Source organism: Camelus dromedarius, chromosome 13 (genome assembly GCF_036321535.1).
Source record: "Camelus dromedarius isolate mCamDro1 chromosome 13, mCamDro1.pat, whole genome shotgun sequence".
In the NCBI taxonomy this organism is placed as follows: Eukaryota; Metazoa; Chordata; class Mammalia; order Artiodactyla; family Camelidae; genus Camelus; species Camelus dromedarius.
The window spans coordinates 408453-432562 of NC_087448.1; the positions used below are offsets into that span (position 1 = coordinate 408453).

At 61.2% G+C, this 24110-nt stretch overlaps 1 protein-coding gene across 2 annotated transcripts; it reads right to left on the minus strand.

Annotated features, from left to right (window-relative positions):
* Nucleotides 1-1495: 1495 nt before the first annotated feature.
* TFDP1 (transcription factor Dp-1) lies at nt 1496-23456 on the minus strand. Of its 2 annotated transcripts, none has more exons than XM_031466387.2 (12): nt 23370-23456; nt 22397-22471; nt 15201-15267; nt 13408-13514; nt 10614-10735; nt 9584-9749; nt 9236-9379; nt 8732-8800; nt 6772-6923; nt 6216-6382; nt 5249-5327; nt 1496-2607 (listed from the first exon to the last, which is right to left on the minus strand). In XM_031466387.2, exons 2-12 carry the CDS (start codon nt 22406-22408, stop codon nt 2460-2462), a joined length of 1233 nt encoding a protein of 410 aa, XP_031322247.1. In that variant the 5' UTR covers nt 22409-22471; nt 23370-23456; the 3' UTR covers nt 1496-2459. The 2 variants fall into 2 exon arrangements, with proteins under 2 accessions (XP_031322247.1, XP_064348992.1); XM_064492922.1 differs by lacking the exon at nt 23370-23456 and adding an exon at nt 23250-23356.
* Nucleotides 23457-24110: the final 654 nt, after the last annotated feature.

Consider the following 24110-nt stretch of genomic DNA (forward strand, 5'->3'; position numbering starts at 1 on the left):
CAGACCACAAACCGCTCCTTGGGAAGAAGTTCTAGAATTTTCTGCCAAGTCGCTGTTAAATACATGGGACAATCAGCACCTGGGGGAGGGGTGGCACAGGCTCTGGGGTCAGGGGTCAGAGGCCAGAGGCCGAGGTTCAAGTCTGGAAGTTTCTCCTCCCCAGTGGAGATGAGCCATTTCGCCTCACACTGATGTCACCAAAGCACCAGGCACACGGCAGGCACTCGCTGGGCACACGGCAGGCACAGGCTGGGCTCACGCGGGGCACTCACTGGGCACACGGCAGGCACAGGCTGGGCTCACGCGGGGCACTCGCTGGGCACACGCGGGGCACTCACTGGGCACACGGCAGGCACAGGCTGGGCTCACGCGGGGCACCCACGTGCAGGTGCTGGCATCTCCGGGAGCCGCTGTGCCAACACCCAGTCAGTACTCGGCCCATTTAGCCACAGGCCCTCCTGTTAGAAACTCAGCACTCACTACCTTTAATGTTTCACTCCTTACAAAATGTGACCTTTATAAACACACACATCCCCAAAGGTCACAGAGCACCACAGGGACACCGGGAGCCAAAGGGTGCAGGCGGGGACACCCAGATGGCGATGCTCCGAGATGACAGGGCCACGGCCAAGCACCCACCAGGAGAAGCAATGAGGAGATGGTGCCAGAACCTTGTCGCCTGCCCAGGATGGCCCCGAGAGCAACATGACCACCTAACCAGCAGTCACAGGCCCCCTCGCCCTTCAGAACCAGCGGCTGTCATCCTGGTGGGACCCGCCCAGACGCACTGGAGGAGGACGCAGCAGGGTGCAGAGCCCAGGAGAAGCCGGGCTGGCCGCACGTCCACCTGCATGTGGCGCTGAGACTCCCCGGCCCTCCGTCCCACAAGCCACAGGACAGTCGGAGTTACAGTCACCATCAGGAGGAAGGGGCTCCGGCCACAGCCTGAGGGACGCCCGCCCCTGCTCAAGTCCACAACCGTCTCCTGAAACGTTCACAGATTCACTCAACCAGCTCGAATAAACCACTTAATTCTATCTTGCCTTCCAATCTTACTCTTTTCCAAGAGTCAAATCCATAAAATCTGTCTCATCTTTCAGGATCCAGAAGAAAGGCAGTGACTCGGCCTGGTGATCTCGCCGTGGCTGCGTCACCGTGAGGGCACCCCCGGTGCTCGGTAACCCTGTGGGACATGTGTGCACAAAGGTGACATTTTATAGGGAGTAAAGCATGGTAGGTGGTGGGCACTGTTCCCCTGAAAACAAGGCGAGCAGGAAGGCAGGCATGAGCCCTCTGCCCAGCCCCGGCCACCGGAGAGGGGGCGCCGCCCTGGCTGCATCCCCAGGACCGCCTTGGGCAGCGGCCGAACTCCTTCCCACGGTGGTGGAGAGGCGAGTCCCAACAGCGCCCCTGTATCAGAGGGACTCGCGGCTTGTTTAAAATGCACACACACGCTTCATTAATAAAAACCAACGGTGCCGAGTTAAACAAGTCAGACAGTTAAAGTCTCTTTATTCCACAAAATATTACAGAAAAGTTTATTTGTGTTCCAATAAAAAGGCTTGTTTAGAACAGGCAGCTAACAGCAACGGTGCAGTTAACGGTTCTTTGTGAGTGAGTTTTAAAAGAGACTACTGCCTGTCCTGAAATTCCTGTTTCTTTTTATAAAAAAACAACTATTAAAAATGATTGACAAGTTCTGAGTTAAAAAACTGTTAAAACATCCTCTATATTTAATTTCAATTTTATAATAGATTACAGGAAGATGCTTGCGAAACAAATACAACATTTGTTTCAGTACATGTCTTTAAATGATAGACTTATAAGTATGTAAACAACTATGTAATAAAAAGTCTCCAAACGCTGCCTGTAAGAAATCAGGCGAATTTACCATAAGCAATAAACCATTCCAAGCTTTCCAGAGTTTCCACAGCTGCACCAGCACGGCAGTAAACTTCTACCAAACCAAACAAACAAAAACAAAAAAGGAACTTTGCAATGTGTTTGCTGCAACGCAGAGCAAAAACAAAGTACAAACCCGATGGAGTCACACGGTCAATATAATTTAAGGGAAATGAGGTCGTAAGAAAAGGCAGGGGAGCAGAGCCGGGCAGGTCGCGATCGGGGCCTCACCAGGCGGCACTCGGCACTGGGCGGAGGCCAACCGTCTGTCCTCACCAACGATGGGTGGAGCCCAGCTTCCTCAGCAAACCCAGCAAGAGTCCTCAAGGGGCAACAGAAGCTCTGAATTTAAAGAAACAGCAAACGAAAACAGAAAATCCTAAAGCAGTGGAGGCTGCGCGTCAGCTGGCTGCACCAGGCCAGCCGTCCAGACCCCGAGGGTCCAGACCCCGAGGACAAGCCCGCGCCGCTCGGAGGCGCACGTTGAGTCCTGCGCTCGCCGAGGAGGCCAAGAGCCAGCCGGCTGCTCCGCAGCTCCCCTCCCAGCGCCGCGCGGCTCAGTCCTCCTCCTCGTTCTCGATGAAGGCGTCGTCCTCCTCGTCGTCCTCCCCGACGCAGGACACGGGCGTCTCCACCCTGGACCCGCTGTACTGCGACCCACTGGAGCTGGTGGCCAGCATCCCGTCCGCGCCGTTGGCTAGGTCACTGCAGGGACGGGAGGTGCACGAGGTCAGCGGCCGCACCAGGGACGGCAGGCGGCGGGGTGTCTAGGGCACAGTCGGGAGCGGGGGCCTCACGTAGCACGGAGTCCAGCACCCGTGGCCCCGTCACCCTCTTGCGTCCAAAGCAAGGGGACCCAGCAGGACCCCAGCAGTGAGTCTGCTCCCGTTCAAGTCTCGTCAGAAAGAAGACTGCAGGTGCACAAATCGGAAAACCTCCGGACCCCCGGGAAGAGGCGGGGGCAGGGGAAGAAAAGGCCCTGCCCGAAAAGGATGACCCGGGACCCTCCACATGAGGCCCCCGACGGCGGTGCCAGGGAGGGCCCAGTGAGCTGTGCGTGCACACGTGCACTCGTGCGTGGACAGGTGCGTGTGCCAACAACGCCCCGGCCCCTCTGGCGTCTGCGCCACGTGACAGTGAGCTGAGACCAGCGAGTCTCACGCAGACGCCCTGCAGCCCACACCCCGGCCCGGCTCCGGGGCCCCACTGTGCTCACAGTTTGTGGATCAGCGCCTGCTGATGGTCAGCGGGGGGCCCTGGGCAGTGGGAGCCAGGGATGCCTGGCCCCCCACACGCTGGTCCTCGGACGAGCGTCTGGGACCCGCCCACGCCTGCAGATGCCCCCAGGAGCCTCACCCCATCTTTGGTTGTCACAACTGGGGGGGTACTGGCATCTGAGGCCGTGGGTGCAACCCAAACCCCACGAGGAGCGGGGCAGTGCTCACCACAAAGCGCCATCCAGCCCGGAAGGTGGGGGCCCCGGCCTGGAATGGAGGGGGTTTGAGAGCCAGGGTCCTGGTGAAAGATCCCAGTGCAGCGCCCCCGACGTGGGGTCAGCGGGCCCAGCGGTGGTCCGGGGCCCATGCCCACCACAAGGCGGGCTAAAGTCACACGTCATTTCAGCATCTCAGCACCCGAGGTGAACGGCAAAGGGGTTTTCTAAGAAACACCAAGTATGGAAAGGACGCCGACCGAGAATTAAAATCCCAGAGCTCATCCAGCCTCCAGACTCCGGGAAGGCCTCCCGCCATGACTCGGAGCCGCAGCATCTGCCCCAGAGGGAGGGCTCGCCCAGCAGGCCGACCTGAAGGCCTTCGACTGTTTCCACAAAGGGAGGTGACTCTGGAAGAGCAAACCCATTCAGAGGTGACAGGACGTGAAAGGGTCAGAGCCGCACTGGAAACCAGCCGTCAGGGACCTGAGACGGGGCCTGGGCGTGTGACGCGGTTCGGGGACACGCTGCTGCTTTAGTGCCCCCGGAGGCCCTGACGGCCGGTGGCACCGCCAGCACCCCCAGCCAGGGCAGCCTCGGACCCTAATGCTGGAACAGAAAATCACACAAGCACCTTCACACTTGACTGGTGTCTGCGAACGCTGCACAATGAAACCTACTCAACGCCGAGCTCTTTGACAAAGGAATCCCCGCTCCGGGAGACCCAGCCCAGCAACGACGTCGGGAAGGCTGAGACCTGAGCCGAGAGGCTGACCACGCAGCTCCTCCTGCAACTGGGAGCCACCCAACTCCCGACACGGAGGCCGGGTCAGCAAATGTGCGTCACCCGCCTCTGTGAACTCTCACGTCCACCACCACGCACGGGGGCTTTTCTTCAGAAACAGTACTGGCTTTGCTTGTTTCGCTACAAAAACCGACACAAGCCTCTGGAAAACGAATCAATAGAAGGAGTTCCTTAAAGATGAAAGTTTAGAAAACACCCAAACCCCACCTCTTGGAGCAAACACGTCCGGGCTCCACAGGCTGACCACACCCGCAGGGGCAGGCCGGGAACTGACAGCCGAGCTGACCTCCGCCGAGGCCCAGCCAGAGCAGGCACCCGGAGGACTCCGTGCTCCTTCAGCCCCGCCGACGGGGCCGACCCCGCGGGCGAGCGCCCCTGCCGGCGAGACCCCTTGGGGCCGCGCTGGGGCCCCAGCAGCGCCACAGAGGCCGCACAACACCAGGGCCTCCGTGGAAGGTGTGTCCACACCACGACTCGGCCCCGGTGGCTGGACTCACTGCCGACTGTGCTCTGTTTACGAAGCTAAACACTTAAAATTAACACTCAGATGAAGACAAAGTAACATACACAACGTAGAACACCGCACAAAAGCGAATAAACCCAGTATCATCAACACCTACCGCTGACACCGTCTCACATTTACCTTTAAAAACTAAGATAAACCCCCAGGCACAACATGATTCTGCCCGGGACTGCTGGGCCAAAGGTCAAACACATGGATTCAAACGTCAGAGCCCCTTCAGCACAGAAAAATACAATAAATGGTCAAGTGAAGAAAGGAGGGGACAAAATTATACGTAGTTGTGACCTCAAATGTGTTAAGAGAAAAAGGAAACGTGTGACCAAGGAGTACCGTCACTCGGGCTGCCACGGGTCACGTGACTGCCCCCACCTTGCAGGCGCTAGTTTCTCAAAAATAAAACCCGTGTGTTACTGCTCATCTTTGGGGAAGAAACTGGTCACACAAAAGGGGCCTCTGCACAGGAGACGGGCTGGGCTGTGACTTGGGGCAGCGTGAGCACGTTGGGCGGGCAGTGAGCCCGGTCTGCGCAGCTGCGAAGGGCTGGTCCCCGCTGCCGGATGACCCTGCCAGGACCACAGCTACTCACCTAGCAGAGAGCCTTGTGCCGTTAGAAGCCGAGACCGCAGATGTGAGGAAGACGCCGCCAAGTGACCCCTGAGCCATTTCTGGAAAAGGAGTAAAGCAAAGTCACGTAGGAGGCACACGTGCTGAGACAATGGCTGTGCCCGTCCCTCGGAGCTGCCCAGGCAGGGCCACAGCCGGGCCTCCCTGGGCGGCTCAGCATCCTCGTTCACGTCCCCAGTAAGCAGTCCCTGGTGACCTCAGCCGAGCCGGGATAGGCGCTGTCGTCACAAAGCAAGACATGGGAACCAAGGGAAGAAAGACCTACATTCGCCCCGGCCTGGAGGCCGCCGCACCGCTGAGAACAGGGCGCAGCCGCGGTGGGAGCAGGGGGCGGGCAGGATCCGCTCACGGGACGCTCTGTGGCCAGACTCCCATTCCTCCTGGACTGCGTGGGAGCCCTTCAGGCCCACCCGAGGCAGTGGGGATAAGTCCACCCCACAGAGAGGCAGGGAGGCAGCTTTTTCTCACCATGCAGTCCATCCCTCCGTGGCCAGGACCCTACCAGCTCAGCCAAGGATCCACAGGTGCCTGAGACCCAGAGCAACAGCTCCCCCCGCAAACGCCCGCCTGCTGTCAGGATGGGCACTGACCCTCCAGACTTTTTTGGTCACTTGGCTGCACAGACCAAGCAACTCCGTCGGGGGACAGGCCCCCACCTACTGCACCCCTCCAGATCGCCATCTCCCAACTCGGGGCCCCACTGGAAGGGAACCCCAACACCAGCTTCCCTGTGCAAACCACACGGCAAAGCACAGGGTGCCGGGTAGACTCCACACCCAAGTGTCCGGGGACAACGGCCCCGCCAGACAGAACCCCACCGACGTGGCCCCCGCCATGTTTGTCTCTGCCCTCAGTGCCAGGCTGGAGCTGCCTGCCGCGGAGGTGGGGGCTCTGTTCTGGGGGGGGGCTCCGTCCAGGCGGGGGCTGACCTGTCACGTAGGGCTCCAGCGCCTTGGGCACCAGGCTTCTGGCCACCTTCAGGCCCTCGGCAGAGCAGCTCCCCGACTCCAGGCCACAGGCCATCCCCATGCGCTTCAGCACCTCGATGTCGTCATGGATTTCAAACGTGTTGTCAAAATTAAACAGATACTCAAACCTGGAGGAGAAGGTCATGGTCAGAAAAGCACCGTCTCTGAGACGCACACACAACTCAGGGGCCCCAAGCGGACACCCCACTTGCCCCAAACCCTCCTCAGTCACACAACACATCAACGCCGGGGCCGCTGCACGAGGGGCTCCGGCAGCACCTCCGCGCTGGGCAGGGCCCGGCTGGGGAGTCCACGGCCCCCAGGACGGACTGAACAGCTGCCCTGACCAGAGCCCATGGGTTGGATTCGCCGTCCTCCTCAAGGGGACGCGTCACAAGGGAAGTGAGACACAGAGGGCACACTGATCCTGCGAGGAGCCCAGACGTGACGACTGTAAGTCAGACACCGAGGGGACCAGACAGCGCCTTCCATCGGCCGAGGGCGGCCCCAGACCTACTTGTCGTTGGAAATGCTGCAGTCGATGACGGTCTTCTTGCCGGTGTTGACGATGATGAATGGCAGGTGGATGACCGAGTTGGGCGGGGGCGGCCGGCTGGCCTGTTGCTCGGCCTGCCGGTTCCTCTGCACCAGGTTCTTGAAGGCAATTTGCTGAAAGGACGCACGACCGACACGGCTCACACAGGCTGTCACCGAACAGCTACCCTCCCTGAGCGCTGACACCCTCCAGAGCCCACCGACGCCAAGGGGGTCTGGTCCCCCCTTTAGAGATCAGAGTGGCCGGGGCAGCAGCCCCAAGGAGTCGCCCAGCAAAGAAAACGTCCACACACCACACGTCTGGAGGAAGCTGGGGACACAGGCACTCAGGCCACCTGGACACACATCTCGCAGCCGGGGGGTGGGGGGCGGCTAAAGGAAAAGCGCTGATTCGGGGCTCCGTTCCTCCTGCCGCTCTGGGTGGATCTGAGAGCCCCCGCTGTCCCACCCTCAAGTTACGGGGCCCCCAGGAGCGCGGATGTGCCAGGCAGCCTGGCAGTAAAGGCTGTTTCTCCTGGGGCCTCAGCTAGAACTGAGTTCACCCTCAAGGTAACTCTCCTGCCCCTGAATTAAAGCCAGAAAGTGCCCCCACCGGCTTCTCCCCAGCGACAGCTCCGGGGGAGGGAGCCAGCGACTAGGATGTTTTTCAAGCAGCACAGCCCATCCCTGGGGACTCAGTGGGAGAACTTGGGAGCCAGGAGGGGCCGCTGCCCGGCATGCCCTCCCCTCCCTGGTGGACCTGCACCCACCTGCTCCTCCATCTGTCCACCTGCCCCCTTGGCCCTGCGGCCCCTTCCCTACCCACCAAAGCACCCCCTGGGCCAGTCCCCAAGGAGGGTCCAGGCCCCTCTTTCCAGGGCCCCCGTGCTGAACAGACCCACCGGGGCAAGATGCACACCCTCCTCCGCTGGGTCCTGGACGCCAGGCTGGCAGATGCCCCAAACCCCACACTGACCCTGCCGGCCTTTCCTGGGGTGGCGATCCCCACCCTCCGCACTTCTGCCCAAGGGTCCCACCTGCTGTCACAGCTTTTAACACCCCCAGCCCTCTGGCTCTTGGACAGTCCCCCCACAGGGTCCCGAGACTCCCTGACACCCTCCAACCTAAGCAGGGCCAACAAGCATCTTGTGAACCCTTCTCTTCCCTGACCCACGGCCTACGGGCAGCCCCAGCACCACACTCTCAGCCCAGGGATGAGCCACCCTCCAGCAACACACGCTTGCTTCCGACCCAGAGCACGAGCCTCCGGGACTCCACAGGGGCAGGGCTGTGCTCGGTGACGTCTCTGCAGGCTCACCGACACACGTGTCTGTGGGGCAGGATTGGGTGTATTGACGCCTGTCCTCTGACCACACATGCGGACCCATCTCATCTCACATAGTCTGGGGCCTGGTGCTCAGAACACAGGACATATGTGTCCCAGAGAGTCCTTCCACACTGTCCCTCGGGGGCCAGCCCACCTGCCACCCAGACACCTCCTGACGAGCAACAGGCAGGTGCACACACTCACAGATGTGCGCGAACATATGCACACACAGGCACACACGCACGTGCATGAATATACACATGCAAGCACACACACACACCTATGCACACGTGTAAATGCACGTGGACACACGTGTGCACACATGCACAAGCATGCACGCACATGCACGCACACACAGGCTCACACGACACAGGCACATGCACGCACACACACGCATGCGCCCTCTCAGATCACGGCCCACGTCCCTGAGGGCTCGTTGTGTCCATGACATCCGCATGGGACGAGCTCAGTGAACGTTCATGGAACCTGTATTCAGAATCTCAGAGTAGAGACTTTATTTGCTGAAACACAGAGATGTGCAGACACTGCAGCTGAGGAGGAACTAAAGCTGCAGGAGCAACGGACCACCTTGCTTGCAGGACGAGCGTGTCCTTACCTGCAGGATAAGTTCCTGGAGTTGGGACTGTTTCTGTTTTATTCTCTCCAGTCTTCTCTGTCTCTCTACCTTCAAAGACAAACCACCAACATGAGGCATCATCGCAATCTGTTCCACACGCACACGTGAAAGCCCCAGCCGACACCGCCCCAGGCAGGCCCCAACGCAGGGACACAGCGGCTGCTGCCGGCACGGGGCTTTCTTATTCTCAGCGCCACACAGCCTCCTTCCATCTCCCCGTTTCCTGGACGTGCTGTGATTTTTAACGAGACGCCCACAAGCTCAGATTCGAGACTCACCCACCCTGGAGCCCACCACCCCACCCACCGTGCCTGCAGCGGTGGGCCCGCCAGGGGGAAAGCAGGCCCCTCAGGGGCCCAGGACACAGAGCACCCGACACCCTCCCGCCGGGTCCAGGCACAACAGCACGAGACCCAGCAGGTGCTGGTGGTGTGGACAGGAGGGGCTGCTGCACACACACACGGAGCCGAGGGCAGGGGGTACCTCCAGGTTCTGACACTCCTGCGCCGAGTTGGTGGGCAGCCCGATCCACTTTATCTCCTTTTTCTCCTTGGAGATGATGTTCATGGCCATGAGCACGTTTAAGGCATCATAGACGCGCCGTCTTATGTTCTTCTGGTCATAAGCCTGTGGGAATGGAGAGGGGTTTCCCGATGTCGGACGTCAGGCCCCGAACGCCCTGGGGGCACACACCCCACGCGGGGCACCCACCTCGCTGGCAGCCAGGCGGGCGGGGCTGCGCACAAAAGCACTGGGGCTGTGGGCGTCACCCCACAAACAGGGCGGAAAACATCCCTCAGAACCTCCGCGCGGCCCGACCGTTTCCCTCACCGACTCGCTGGGTAGGATGTGGTTGTCGGCGGCGCTGAACTCGGCCACCAGCTCGTCCGCCACCTCGTTGTAGGACGTGGTGCCTTTGCGCTGCACCTTCTCGCAGACCTTCATGGAGAAGTGCCGCAGCCCCTTGCCGTTCTTCTCCCCCTTCCTGCCCCGCTTCCTGCAGGCACGAGACGGGACGGCCACGGCCTCAGCACGGCGGTGCCAGAAGGGCCGGCGCACGCAGGGCTGGGACACAGCCAGACCTCACGTCTGCACCTGCGACGCCCGGCAAGGGAGAGCAGACGTCCCCGGGGGCGGGACCCGGGACACCCCTGCTGAGACCTGGCACACCGGCCACTGCTCAAGAAGACGCCACCGGCACCGGCAGTTACGGGAGCCCCGCCGGAGTCAGGGCCCGGTGCGCACGCGGGCGACCGAGGAGAGGCAGGGCGGGGGCGGGACGGCCCCAGAGCGCTGCCGACGGGGAGGCAGGCCCCACGTCCGGGCTTCCTCTGAACCTCCCAAGTGGCCACACGGAGCACAGGCCCCCCTGGTTTAGCTGATGGACTCCGGGCACTGATGATTTTCGCTTTAGAACCAACACAAACGCGATTCCTCAGCTTAGCTTTTGTCTGTTTTTAAGGAAAGCCGTACAGCTACCCTCAAGTACAACCAATCAGTGGAAGAAAGGGTCCGAGGACGTGTGGGGGGCCATCCCCCTGGCCGTGTGCAGGCGCAGCAGGGGAAGCTGCCGCGGGGCCACCACATTTACTGGGCTTTGATAAACGCCACTTTCTGGTGTGGACGCCAAGTGTGAGAGTCAACGCTGCGTTACACAGCCAGCTTCCTCCTCTTCTTCAGTGTAGCCACACCCCACCCCGGAACACAGGGGGCTCTTCCACAGCCCAGCCTCGCACACACGTGCACACGCACACAGACATGCACACACACTCGCTCTGGGCGTGCGCGGCATTTCCCAGTCCTCGGCAGGGTGGTTGGCCCGCGCAGGCAGAGGCTGGGGTAAACCTCGGTGCATGCTCACCCGGCAGACCAAGGTGAGGGGTCTGAAGGCTGGTTCTGTGACACAAAGTGAGTGTTAGGAGTGTGGGGGCTTCCGACCACGATCGTGTTGGGTGCCGCAGGTCTCTGGGGCGTGCCGATCACCTACAGTCAAAGAGATGATTCAGATCAGTCAGAGACCCCCACGTACAACTTCTCACTACCTACGGCCGCTGCTGAGTTCCATTAACCCCAGAGACAGAGAAGCAGCGATCCCATGTGCCGGCGGACACTGGACCGCGGTCCACGACCTCCCTCCTGCTCTGAGCACCTCCACCTCCCTGGCTGACCTCAGGCACCTCCTCCAGCCACACAGACACGGCAGGAGACACACCCCGTGGGAGCCGTCAACAGTGGGCCTGCAGCTTTTGACTCTTTAACTTCCTTTGCTTTTACTGACATGGACAGGAATGAACCCTGCTCCAATGGTGGTACAACCAACCCAAAAAATAGAAACAGGAACACGGGGCCAGTGAGACTGGCTGTGGTGCCCACCAGCCCACCCAAGTGTGGAGGTCCGGGCTCCCCAAACGGCACAGGGCAACGGGGAGGGAGGCCACCGCACTGGGGGCAAAGGCAGGGTCCTGCTGCCCCCGGGACACAAACAAGCACTCAGAACTCTGGCCCCGTCAACAACTGTTGGAGCACGAACACAGGGACATGACAACAGCCATGTCCGGCTTCTCAGAGGTGCCGCTGCAGACCAGGAGCCACCCAGAAGCACTGCGTCTCGGCGGCCCCACAGGAGGGCCTCACAACACGGTGACGTCACCAACCGTGCCAACACCAGCTCTCCAGGGCCGGGCAGCCTCAGAGGGAGGCTGTGTCCAGGCTATTTTAAGCTGGACACTCCGGAGAGTCCGCGTCTTAGCGGGATAAGTGTTGCCTGCCATGGCCCTGGGACAGCTGACCTGGCACTTTGTATATTATCCCTAAGCCCAGGTCACCTGTCAATGTTAATGATCCACAAACCATGGACAAAAAACAGCTCAGCTGAATTTCATTCTTTTAATTCATGTTTCCAGTGGCAGCAGCCTCGCCACAGCCTTCCTCAGAGTGCAGGTCACTCTCACTCAAAAAACATGGAATCAAATAGCGAGAGTTCTAAAAAATGCAACAGGAGGGGTGAGGCCAACCTGCAGAGGGGCGGGCCTCACGAGGAGTGTGTGAGAGACAGGGCCCCGGGTCATGGGGAGGTGAGTCGGCCAGAGCCACAGTCAGCAGACTGGGGACCGCAGAGCCGTCACACCCTCGGAGGGCACCCAGGACCCGCCCGCGTGGCTGGCAGAGGCGAGGCTGGCTGACCTCACGTGCTGCTGCTCCCCCAGGTGGGGACCCAGCCTCAGGGTCAGTGCCCCACTGGACACCAGGGCCTCGCCACCGTCCTCCCACTGTGTGGCACCCCTCTCGGTCCAAGTGCTCTGCGGTGGGGACAGAGAGCCGGCACACGGCAGGCACTCAGCAGCAGCTCCCTCCAAGTGGCCTTCCCCGACGACAGGGCAGATGTGAGCGGTGGGCGCCGCCTGCCTGCTGGCCGCTACCCACAGCCTCACGGTGGACACTGCGGGCTTTTTCCCGTTTTCACCATTTTTCAGGGAAATCCCGCCTGTGGGCCCCCTTCAGTCTTGACCGGGACCCCAAGCCTGGCCCGCCAGCCGGGGGATGAGGAGACCAGACGGCCAGCCGACGGGTCTCGCTCAGGGACGCAGAAGCCTCAGCCACCCGTGAGACCAGCCAGCCCTTTCATTTCTAACCTCCTGAGCGTAAAGACGAAGCGGCACCTGGGACATGTGAGCTTCAACTCGCTCAACGGGTACCTTGCGGAGGATGGACTCCCAGCACTACCTCTGCTCCAGAACGGGGGGGTCCAAACAAGGGACGAAACCTTCAGACTCGTAAAGCTGACGGTCAGAAGGCACACCAACCGAAAAATCTCATGTTACTTCCCCCCAGTTATTTAAACCGACAGCAAGGGCCGAGCCTTGTAACGACTGAGCTATTCTCAGGTGTGACTCCGCGACAACACACAGCACCTGTGAGACGAAACGCTACGGGTTACAAAGTAAAACAAAAAACAGAACCTTCACCTTCCACCAAGGTTTACTGAGCATGTGTGAGGCCGAGGAAGGTCCAGGATCTCTACAAACTATCGATTTGAAAACCAGTGTTTCAGCCGGACGCCACCACACCCGGGCCTGGGGGGTCGTCTGGACACGGGGCCGGGAAGGCAGCCTGGGGCAGAGAACGCCCTCCTCCCAGCCGTGCGGGGCCCCGAGCCAGGGTAAGCGTTGCCAAACCCACAAGCAGCAGCTGACGGGCTGGTGTGGGTGCTCGGGGGAGAGGGTGCCCGGCACGGGGGTCTGTCAGCCAGGATGAGCAGGGACACCCTGTCCTGCAGTGCCTAACGGCCTGCAGATCCCTGACCCCACCATGAGGGCCCCAGGACACCAGCCCTGTGTCCCGGGTAGGCAAGTAAGGCCACCCATAGGAGGGTCAAGGCTGAGGAGCGGTCCACCCCCCGCCCCCCACCTCAGGCCACTCTACCTAAGCACACGGGCCACCTGGGAAACGCCCGTCAGGGCAGGTCCAGGACCACGGAGGCTGGCAGGGCACGTGCAGCTGGCAGGCAAGCTGCCCTGGCCGGTCCTGCCGTAAGGACAGGAAGGCCCGGGCCGGGGAAGGACACACAGCACTCGGAAACCACCTACACCCTAGCCACAAGCTCCTAAGCCCCAGGAAGGGGCGGCCAGCTCCATGGGCCACACAGGAGGCCTTACCACTTGCTGAGCGATGTTGACGTTGGACTGTCCGAACGTTTTTGGCAACAGCTGCTTCCCAAGCGTGCTGACTGTGGAGGGGTGGACAGCTACAAGGGACACCACACCTGCAACGCAAGGAAACCAGAGGCCACGTCTCTCCTGAGTGAAGGCTCCAGGGGAGTTCTGGGCGCTTCTCATGAGACACCCGTCCTGTGCCCGCTCTTCTCAGGTCAGATCCACGGCTCAGCTGCAAACACTCAATGAGCCGAACCCTCCAACCCAAAGGGGGCTGCAGGGACACTGCCTCCCCCAACCCCGCACCCAGGGGTCGGGGCCCAGGCTGTCACCCGTCTGCCCCCACCCCTGTGGGCTGTCTGCCCGCCTACAGAATGTTCTGGTGGGACCACAGGACCTGGAGGTAACCGCACTTGAAAATCTACAATTCTGTGACAATTACAGAATTTCAAATTAGAATTAACCTATATTCCAACACTCCTCTGTATGTTTGCAAAACTAGTTTAGAAATTCAACAATCCACCTCTCCTTGAGAAGCAGAGCCACGTTTCCGCTTCTAGGAAGAACACCTTTGAGCACGCTGCCGGCTCTCTGCACCTCAGACGAGCTAACACTGAGCAGAGGGGAAGTTCTAGGCAAGGACGGAAACGCTCCTTCCGCAACAGGGCCCGCGGAGAGCACCTGCTGGCGGCACCGCCTCGGGCCAGGGGAAGCAGCAGGTACGGAACAAGAGCTTCGTTTTACAGAAATAAATAAAACACGGTCAACGTGACAGCAAGCCCCCGGGGACTGGCCCGCCACCCTGGAAGGGCCTGGACGGCCTCACCGCGAGGGAGGGGGACTCCCTGCAGGACCCCAGGTCTCCTGAGGGCTGGCTCCCGTCCCCGAGGGGGTCTGCGGGCGGGGCCACACGCACAGGCTGTCAGCAGAGGCCTCTGCCTCACGTCCCCCGGCTGCAGCTCACCATCGCCTCCAGCCTGGTCTTCAATGCAGCCTGGACGGAAGGTGCACTTCTGAACCCCTTTCAGGCCATGCATTTTAAAGAAAAGACTTCTTCCAATTCCAGTGAACAATGAACTTCACTGCTGCGCGTGAACACTGAGTGATTCTCTTATTAACCGAGTTGATTGGGACAGATACTCTTCCTGCAGTTCGACTGCCTGAATAGCGACACTTCTACCAACCGACACCGACAACATTTAGATTATCTGCTGTAAACAGAAGCAGGCTTATCCGCTTTGAGTTTTACTTTCCTCTAAAAACAGAGACCTGCATCTTAACAAGAGCAAATGTTTTAAAAACTGTCTTTGACACGTGAGAGATTTTTAAAAGACAGAACGGCGGCATCTGCCTGATGGAGCGACTCCACGTCTGAGGAGCCGCTGGGTCAGACGCACCTGCTGGCAGGCCCACCTCGTCTTTAGAGAGGAGCTGCGAGCTCCGGGCCCTGGGGAGGGGCCGTGACAGACCCCCCCAAGTGGCACAGACACACGCGGCTCACACGGGCCGGATGCAAGACGGAGGGAAGGCACGTGACCTGCGGTTACTCCCTCACACTTTTCCACGCTTCCTGAATCTTTGCAAATAGCGTTCAACTTACAAACCAAAATAAACCAGGCCTCAGGCGTGCATGCGCAGTGGGCGCAGCTGTCTGAGTTCTGAGGGCTGCCGAGCCCGGGCCAGTGGGCCCCACGGCCAGAGAGGCACGTGCGCGCGCGTGCACACACACACAGCACAACACATAACAGGGAACACGCTGCTCCACAGACGTGCAGCCCCGAGACAGGCACCCTTACCTTTTCCAGGACTGAGGTTCTGGTCTATGAAGACCTTGAGTTCCCCGTTGGCTTCAATCAGGCCGGCCTGTGGGAGCAACAGCAACAGAATGAACAGGACTGCCAAGCGGGATGGGGTCACCCTGCTGACAATCCCCGTCACCCCCTCAGGGCCACGTGCAGGGCCCTCACCCGTCGGTCCTGCTGCGACAATCAGCATAAACAAGAGTGTGTGAAGGCTCCAGCCTCTCAAGCTTAGCCTGAGACACCGTGGAATACTCGTATTCCAGGCACCGGTCGCACGTCACTTCAAGGGTCACGTCCGAGGTTGGCAGAGGCGTGACCGCAGGGCATCACCTTGATCCAGCCGGAGAGCCCCACAAGGACCTGCAGCTTGGCCACGTCGCCCCCACGTGGGGACAGCCACCCCCGGGCCAGAAGGAGCCTAGTGGGGGCCCCGCTTCGTCCACCCTCCCCTTCGCGACCCCGGGGCCCAGTCCTGTCGCCAGGCGACCGTGCAGGGATGCAGGCAGCCTCACAGTCAGGCCCAGCCAGGCACAGGCAAACATGAGCTGAGAGAGGCCTGTGCACCCAACACATGCACTGGAGGGTCCAGGGCCACTGGGTTGTCGCCGGGACACCTCCGGGGCAGGACACAGTGGGACCTGCTCCCCTGACGGGCCTGAAGTCCACCGCCCGGTGTGGGCACCGTGCTGCCTGCACTGAGGTCCCACACCCGGGGGCCACGGGCTCCTCTGCTGAGTATCCTCTGCCCGCGTCCCCACCAAGGGACACGGGGCTCTGCTCGTGGGCAAGGGGCCCAAACCCAGCTCTGCCACTTGACCTAACGTGCATGCATGCGTGCACACACAGACAACACACACACGCCACGCCCACCACATGCACACACACCTACACACACACACCTGCGCACGCAAACGGACACACACGGGCATACACGCCAATGCACACATTGCACACGAGAGCCAGGCGTGAAAGCAGAGGGATCTGGGCGCAGCCCCACGCCACCCAGCCCTGGAGGGCCCAGGCAGCACAGCCCCTCACGTCCCGCCCGCCCTGGGCCCCGTCCGCCCACACACACCTGGGGCTGCAGCCCCGGGCGGGAGCCTCTTCCCAGCACACCTTCTGAGACCGGCCGTGGCATCGCCTCTCCACTGCCAGCCTGGACCAAGTCCCAGGCCAGCTGAAAAGTGGCTGCAGGGAGCAGCTGTCAGGCTGCCCACACCGGTCTGTCTACCAGGGATGGTGGCCGAGCAGGCACATCCCTCTCCTCTCATCCTGCAGACAGCGGGTCAGCCAGGCCACATGACACACCGTCCGCCAGCCACACCGTCAGCCTGGGCGCACAAGGATGGCTCTCCTCCGGGGCCACGGGATGGCAGGGACACCCCCCACAGGTCCCCCCAGGGAAGGACTGGCACAAACGAGGACCCAGCAGAGTCCCGAGCCCCTGGGCCACATGTCACCGATATATCACTCAAACCAGGGAGGACGGTGCCACCGTCGCCATGGGGGGTGGGGCCTGCGGCCGCCCAAGACCCTCCCCTTCCCACCCCAAGTCAGAGCGGGTCCTGCAGCCCCCCAGAGCCAGCTTCGAGTGTGTTAGGAAGCGGGGCTACACCTGTGGGAGGAGGGGGTCCCCACCACATCCTCTTCCCCTGGAAGTGCCCTGCTGACCCCTCAGGCTACAGCAGGGCTCAACGTTCCCTGCAGTGGAAAAGCCCCCAGACTCTAATTCTGTGACCTCCCTGTGCCCACATGGCGAGTGTGCTGGGGGCAGGGCACGGGGAGCATTGAGAACGGAAGGACACCCCGAGCCCACGGCCGTCCTAACTCCTGGGCGACTCCTGGGGCAATACTAAGGCAAACGTTTGTCTGTCACGCTGCACGTGGTTTCAAACAAGACACCTAAACTTAGAAAACGAGATTTTCAGAGGCAGCGCTAAAGCAACACCACCTCCAGGAGGGCGCGCCTTCACCTGGACCAAGCGCCAAGCACGCCAGCTCCCAAACCCAGCACAGCTTCCCCCTCACCCCACTTTCCTGCAAAACAGGATTTAGACGCCATCAATTTGGCAAAAGGATCTGCACGCAAACCCTGATTTTCCTGAAAAGCAAACAGATAGCAAAGATCAGACCCACGCTGGGTACTCAGGCACTAACCCCACAAGCAGAGGATCGACCAGGGCTGAGACCACCCACCCCCCAGGAGGCGCAGGGACGCAGACAGACCCTGGCCGGCCTCAGACCACAGTGGAGGTGCAGTCTAACATCCAGACTCTGGACCGCTACCTGCACCCAACGGGGAACTTCACGGTGTGAACCCAAGGTGTGTCCTCCACGGGTTCACGCTGGAACGACCGTTCCTGACCACTGGTGCTGAGCAACAGAACTGACGCCAGCTTTCTGCTGTGAAGTGACACGAAGGTTTAGCGTCCCCGTGTTTGCAGTGGAGGCAACGGGCAGGAAGTCAGCGCCCAGACAAAGGACGGGCACAGGGCATGCTCCTCGATCACAAAGAAACGCTGTTTAAGAGGAAAATATCCAAACTCTAAACCGAAAAATGCAAACTAAAACAATGCAATTTAAACTCTCACCTACCAAGTGGAGCGCGCTGTGCGGGTTTTTTAAGTTGTTACCCGACTCAGTTTTGACGCTGGGACGTTAAAGTGGGCTCTCTCCTGCGACCTGACGGAAGTCGTACAAACCGGCACGACCATCTCAGAGCCACCGACCACACCCCAGCGACCTTGCACACGTGAAGTGTCCACCCAGAGCCACACTTTCAGAACTTGAGGGTCACCATGGGTCTGTGCAAACTTGAGAGATTTAACTGGAAACTACCGGAATCTCTGATGCCAGGATGGAAGGGGACACAGTGGAACAGTGCATCTGCTGCATTAACCAGCCCCCACCCTGGGGACACTCAGGTGACCCGCCTTCTGGCCACCACTCAGCTGTGCTCACTTTAAACACACGTGTGAGGCTTCGGCATGTTGTCAAAAGCCAGGAAACGTTGAAAACACTCTGCATAGTTGCATTCAGTGTCTCCAATGTCTACGTCCTTCAGCCACTTACAGAAATCCGAATCGGGCACCGCGGGCTGCGGCTTAACGCAGGGATCTCCCAGCAGCGGACCTGCTCCCCAAGGAAGCACCTTCGCTCTACACCCAAAGGGCAAGGGGTGAGGATGGGGGTGAGCATCCACCTGTCTGGCTTTCAAAGGTGTGTAGGAACGTACCATTTTTTAGTATTTCCCATTTCAGCCCACTTTTTCAATAAACGACCATCTACAATTCCCAACGGGTCAAATAAACGCTCAGCCACTAAAGATGACATGGTAGGAAAAAATGACTGATTCGGGGAAATACTGGCTCTCACTGACGTGAAGAGGGTGGTGGACGTTCATATCTGTGTGTGACCAAGGGAAAATCCAACAGCAGTAAACTCAAAATCCCAGCAACCCCTCTGACACACCAGCTGGGTTCCTTTTCCCTTTTTCTTTTCCTGGGGCTTCTAACGTTGGTACGACTGACGTTACGTTCACAAGCACAAGAAACACGACCTGAACTGCAGAAGCCCTGCTGAAAGGATAACCCCAGTTTCTGACGGGACTCAGCAGAAAAGACAGAGCTCACACTTACTGCGAGAACGACACCTGCGAGCGGCCCAGCCTCCGCAGGGCGGCCCCGGAGGGAGCCGGCACCCCCGCACTGCCGCCTGGGCAGGGAGGCCAGGGCAGGCCGAGCCGGGGGCAGGTCTGGAAGGTCAGTCTGACTTCCGGGCAGAATTCCACCCTGGTTCTCGCCGGGTCCAGCAGAGCTGCTCGCTGTCCCTCTTCCGAGGCCCCTGGTGACACGATGTTACTTAACAGGACACCAGGTACAGGCGTGTCAGGAGATGCTGCCTGTCAGAGCCTGGGGGACACCCAGGGGTTCCTTCCGTCAAACCCAATGCCCGTTTACAACTGGGTAATGAACAGAGTCCTGAGCCCAGACAACAGACAGAGAGGAAGCCAGCCTGTCACCCTGCAGCCAACACCCGGCACAGCACGTCCGGACGGGGCCTGGCTGGTGCCTGAGCAGCACCAAGCCACAGAGCGAGACCAAGCCCCGTGGGCCTGCTCGCCGACCCCACGGCGCCCGTGGCCAAAGCCCAAACAACCTGGATCGTCTGAGAGAAGCGGCCAGGGTGAGGCCTACTCTGAGTCACCCACGCAACTCCACGTCCCAGAAGCCTGGCCCTCGGCTGGCAGTGACCGCGCAGCCCGGCATCCGCAGCCCGTCCCCGCTCGCCCCCAAACAGCCTGAAGCCGCAGGAGAGAGAAGCCAGGGCTGGCTTCCGAGCGAGACCCTTCCAACCGCTCCACGCTGAGGGGTAACTGGTTAACCAGCAGGCGGAAGGGCTTTTTAAAAGGTAAGGATGCGAGGAAAGCGGCACCTGAAACCACGGCACAGCTCAGGGTGGGCACCACCCACCTCCTGCTCCGGGAGCCCCTGCTGGCTGGCCCTCCCTTGCCGGACGTGCGGGGCTGCAAAGCGCAGCGACCGCGTGAGGAACAGGACATCCCCTCCACGTGTCACACCAGGTGCCCCCGGAAGACCCCTCAGAGCCAGTGCCCCCGGCAGCACTTCTCACCCAGCTGTGATCTTCTGCTTTTTAACACCGATTCAGAGCTGCTCCCGTTTCCTCCCACGTGGACAAAAATCAGTTCCAAACACGAAAAGCCTCTTGTAGAAACGAGCAGGGCCGGAGACGTCTTCCTGGGGTCACCCAGAGGGGCAGAGCTCACCCCTCGTGGCCCAGGTGGGGAAGGGCCGAGGGGCCCGAGCTCATGCCGCCAAGGACCGGAGGAAACAGTGGGTTGGCCCCAATTTCATCCTCGAGGCCCAGCCTGTGAAAGGACACTCAGGATGCGTGTTTCAGACAAGCTGGCAAGTCCCCTGCAGCTGGTAACCAGGCTCAGCACAGCGCCCCTCAGAAACCCACACGTCCACCCTTTTCTCTGGTCTCTGGCCTGGGGACTCACCCACACGCTCACAGGACGCACAGCAGGATCAGAGCACCTTCAAAGGGAGCGGCTGAGCTCCGACAGGGGCTGCCCGAGTGGAGGTGACCTCGGACTGGGCCGGGACTCCCACCCAGAGCAAGGCGGGGAGGGCCCCAGACCTGCACTGCAACATCTCTGGCAGAAGCACCCCATAATTCTACAAACCAACGATCCACCTCACTGTTCTCACTGAAGGAAGAGGGCAGGGTCCTGCCAGTGGGGACGGCAGCACCCTGTCCCCCATGGTGCAGACCACTCCAACTGTGGCCCTGGGCCGCACTCCCCCCTCGGACCCCCAGCCTGGTGCTAGGGCTTCGGCCGCTATTGGGCCCTTTATCATGTAAGCACAGGTTTCCAAAGGCCGGCGCACCAGGTCGCTCACACTGGAGGCCCAGGCAGGACGGGCAGCCCAGTGGGACACGCACACACTCAGCCCACACAGCGCACACACGCTGGGGGCCATCCACTTCCTACTTCACACAACCGCCGTTTTTAACATGGCAAGACATATCTGTCAGTGTCCACGCTGACCGCAGAGTGTCCTGGGCACCAGAGCGTGACAGCATCTCAGCCAGGCAAACCCTCCCCACCAGGACAAGGCCCGGGAGCCACAGCCGGCACAAAACAAACTCATGGAACTGCCCTCAGAAGTCAACGACCTATAAGCTACAATGTCACTCGGCAGGGTGACAAGCCCCAACCAGGCGCACAGGTGGCACCGGAGCGCAGGCCCCAGCCCCACACGCCACCTCCACACTCTCCCCGTCCTCACCCTCTGGGCTTCGCAGAGACGGCCTGGGACAGGCAGCAGACGAGGGTTCGAGGACATGGGTGTGGTCACAGTCACCGTCACCTGGCAGCACGCAGGGACTATGGCCTTGCTGCGCGGGACTCTAAGCCCAGACGCACCTACGACAGGTGCGGTCTTCCCAGGAGACAGGACCTCCTGCAGCCAGGCACGTGGTGCGGCTGTCTTTATGTCCCCAGACGCCCAGGAGTCAAAGGGCTCCCTGAACAAGGAGCTGCTCTCCAGAGAACAAGCAAATTCAGTCCTGGACACACCAACCCCAGCACCGCGTGCGGACAGGCGACACGGGGGGCAGGACCCTTACTGAGCACGGCCGCTATCCCGCGTGCAGAGAACCAAGCGTGGCCGTCCACAAAGGCAGAGGTGATAAAATCACCCAAGTCACACACAGATCATGATTTCCAACCTCAAATGCACCGCACGGGGCATCTGTGCACACTCTCACTGCCAAACCAAGCAGCGCGGGGAGCCTGCCGCCCACAGCTGGCAGCAGGGGTGCCCTCCGACTGGCGCTCTGAGAACGTCCACACCTGGGGGCTGCCGGGAAGGCCTGTCCCCTCCTGCTCGGTCCCACAGACGCGGACGCACCTCTCACCTCCAGGCATGTCTCAGGCAGATGCCACTCCTCCGAGATGCGTGTCCCACTCCACGCGATAAACGAGTAAACCAAGAGCCTCTTTTCACTCATGTTTAAGAACGGCGAGTTCTCACAAACACTGACGGACAGAGCTGGGGCTTCCGAGAACCTAACTGGTGTCGCCAAGAAAATCAGAGCCACACAGCCGATAAAACAGGCTGCATTTTGGGGCCTAAACACCTATTTCTTGGGACAAGTGAAAAAATTATTCATTATATTCTATAGCTTCACGACAAATACAAAAGCTAAAGCAGAAGTTTTTTGTGTTTTTTTTTTTACCACATTTCAGTAATCAGAGAATTTCATTTTTTCTGAGAAAAAAGGTTGCCAAAACCAGTGCTTAGTGCTTCATGGACCAAATCCTGCTCTGTACACAAAACAGGTGTGTGGTATCTGCAGCCAGAACGCGGGGTGACCCCGACAGAGGCATCAGACCCACAAGTCGAGGGGCTGGAGAGGCCAGGAGGCACGTCCACCAAGCCTCATCCAGGTTTGTCACCGGGGCTCAGGGCTGCAAAGCTGGGGTAGGGCCGGCCCGCATCTCCACACAAGCCACCGGCCTCCCGCCGTTTCCACTCTCATCTTGTTCCATGTGCTTTAAATCTGAAATACACGCTCCTGCAATCTCCGTGTTGTCATCCCAAATAAAGCCGGAAAACCACCAAGAACGCAGTCTGTCCGGCGGGAAGCAACATACTCACATCTTTTGCCATGTTACCAGATCCGTGAAATCGATGCTATAAGTGTTCGCCCTCCACAGAAGAAAAATGGTTTTTCTGGGAAGAAGGAAGGAAAAACAAGCAATGAGCGAGGATACCGCAGCACCACCTCGTCCCCACCGCCTTTCCAGGTCGGAGGCACCTTCCTTTCCCAACCGCGCTCCATCCCCCGGGCGCGGGAGCGGCCAGCAGAAACACCCCCACCCCGGGTTTTAAAGTCCTTTCGGGAATGGCAGCTCGGCCAACACCAGGGTGCCCGCCTGGCCTCCACAGACGCGCACAAAGACCCAGCGCGGACGAGTCTGGCACCGCGGCCCGCGCCCCAACCCGGGCGCAGCCCCGCGTCCCAGCGCACATGCGCTCCCCACCTGCACCCCCCGCCCTCCGGCGACCACCGGCCGACCGGTAACTCTGACAGGTGGGCTTCCGGGGTCCGGCCTCCAGCCTGTCACTAGGCCGCGGCCGCATCCCGCGAGCGCCCCCCGCGCGCCGGAACCGGCAGTCGGCGGGCAGGTCGGGCAGCGCCGCCTGCATCCAGAGCCCTGGACCGCGGACCCCGGACCCTGCGCGCTCGGACCCGCCCCGCCCCGCCCCGACCCGACCCCCGCCGCGCGCGGACGCCGGCGCGCGCTGCTCCGCCGGAGGCCGCCTGCAGGCCGCGCCCGGGGCCCGCGCACCCCGACCGCGCCGGGCCGGTCACCTGGGGGCCCCACGCGGCGGCCTTGGGCGCGCGGGGACCGGGGTCGAGCGCACGCGGCGCGCGGGGGTGGGGGTCGGTCGGGGTCCGCGGGCGCCCTGCCGGCGCGCGCCCCTACGGGACCCCGGCCCGCCGCACCTGGCGGGCGGTCGGCGCGCGGACACGCGGGCGCGGGCAGGCGGGCGGGAGGGGAGGGCGGTCCCGGCGGCGCTCGGCCGGGGTCCCTGCCCTGCCGAGGCGCCGGGGCGCGGGGCTCACCCTGCGAGCGTCGGGCGGCGTGACGTGCGCGGCGCGGTGACGTGGGCGGCGGCCCGGCTCCCGCAGCGCGCCTGCGCGCCTTTTCGCGCCTTCGGCCCCCTCCTCCTCCTCCTCCTCCTCTTCTTCTTCCTCCTCCTCCTCCTCCTCCTCCTCCCGCCGCGCGGCCCGCGCTCGCGCTCTAAGGGGAAGGCTGCGCCTGCGCGTGCCCGCGTGTGCGCCTGTGTGCGCGTGCCCGCGTGTGCGCCTGTGTGCGCGCGCCTGGCAGGGATGGAGAGGAGGGCCTGGCCCCGGAAGCTGCGGTGCGCGCGCGGGGGTTCGGGCCCGGGATGTGTGCACGGGTGCGCACACGGGGTACAGGGGCAGGAGGTGCACTGCGTGCGTGCGCACGCGGGGGATAGGGGCTGGAGCGCATGTCGGTGTGTGTGCACAAGGGGGACAGGGGCCGACTGTGGGTGGATGTGTGGGTACCTGGGGGACTGGGGCAGGGTGTACAGGTAAGTGTGTATGCACACGGGGGCCGGGACCAGTTGTGCACGTACGTGTGTGCGCAGCCAGGGGCAAGGGATGTATGCATGAGCGCGCACACCCAGGACAGGGGTGGAGCATGTGTGTGCACCTGCAGGTGTGCGCACACGGAGGACTGGGGGGTCAAGTAAGTGCGCAGTGTGTATGTATACTCGTGGAGGAGAAAGGCAGGCTGGGTTTGTGCCCGTGGGCGTGTACAGGCGGGCATATGCATAT

Excerpts from the sequence above, each read along its gene's own strand:
- TFDP1 (XM_031466387.2), bottom strand. Across the intron at positions 5,328-6,215 it reads GCTGGAGCCCTACGTGACAG|AAATGGCTCAGGGGTCACTT; the intron begins GTCAGCCCCCGC and ends CTCCTTTTCCAG. Across the intron at positions 2,608-5,248 it reads GGCACAAGGCTCTCTGCTAG|TGACCTAGCCAACGGCGCGG; the intron begins GTGAGTAGCTGT and ends CCGTCCCTGCAG.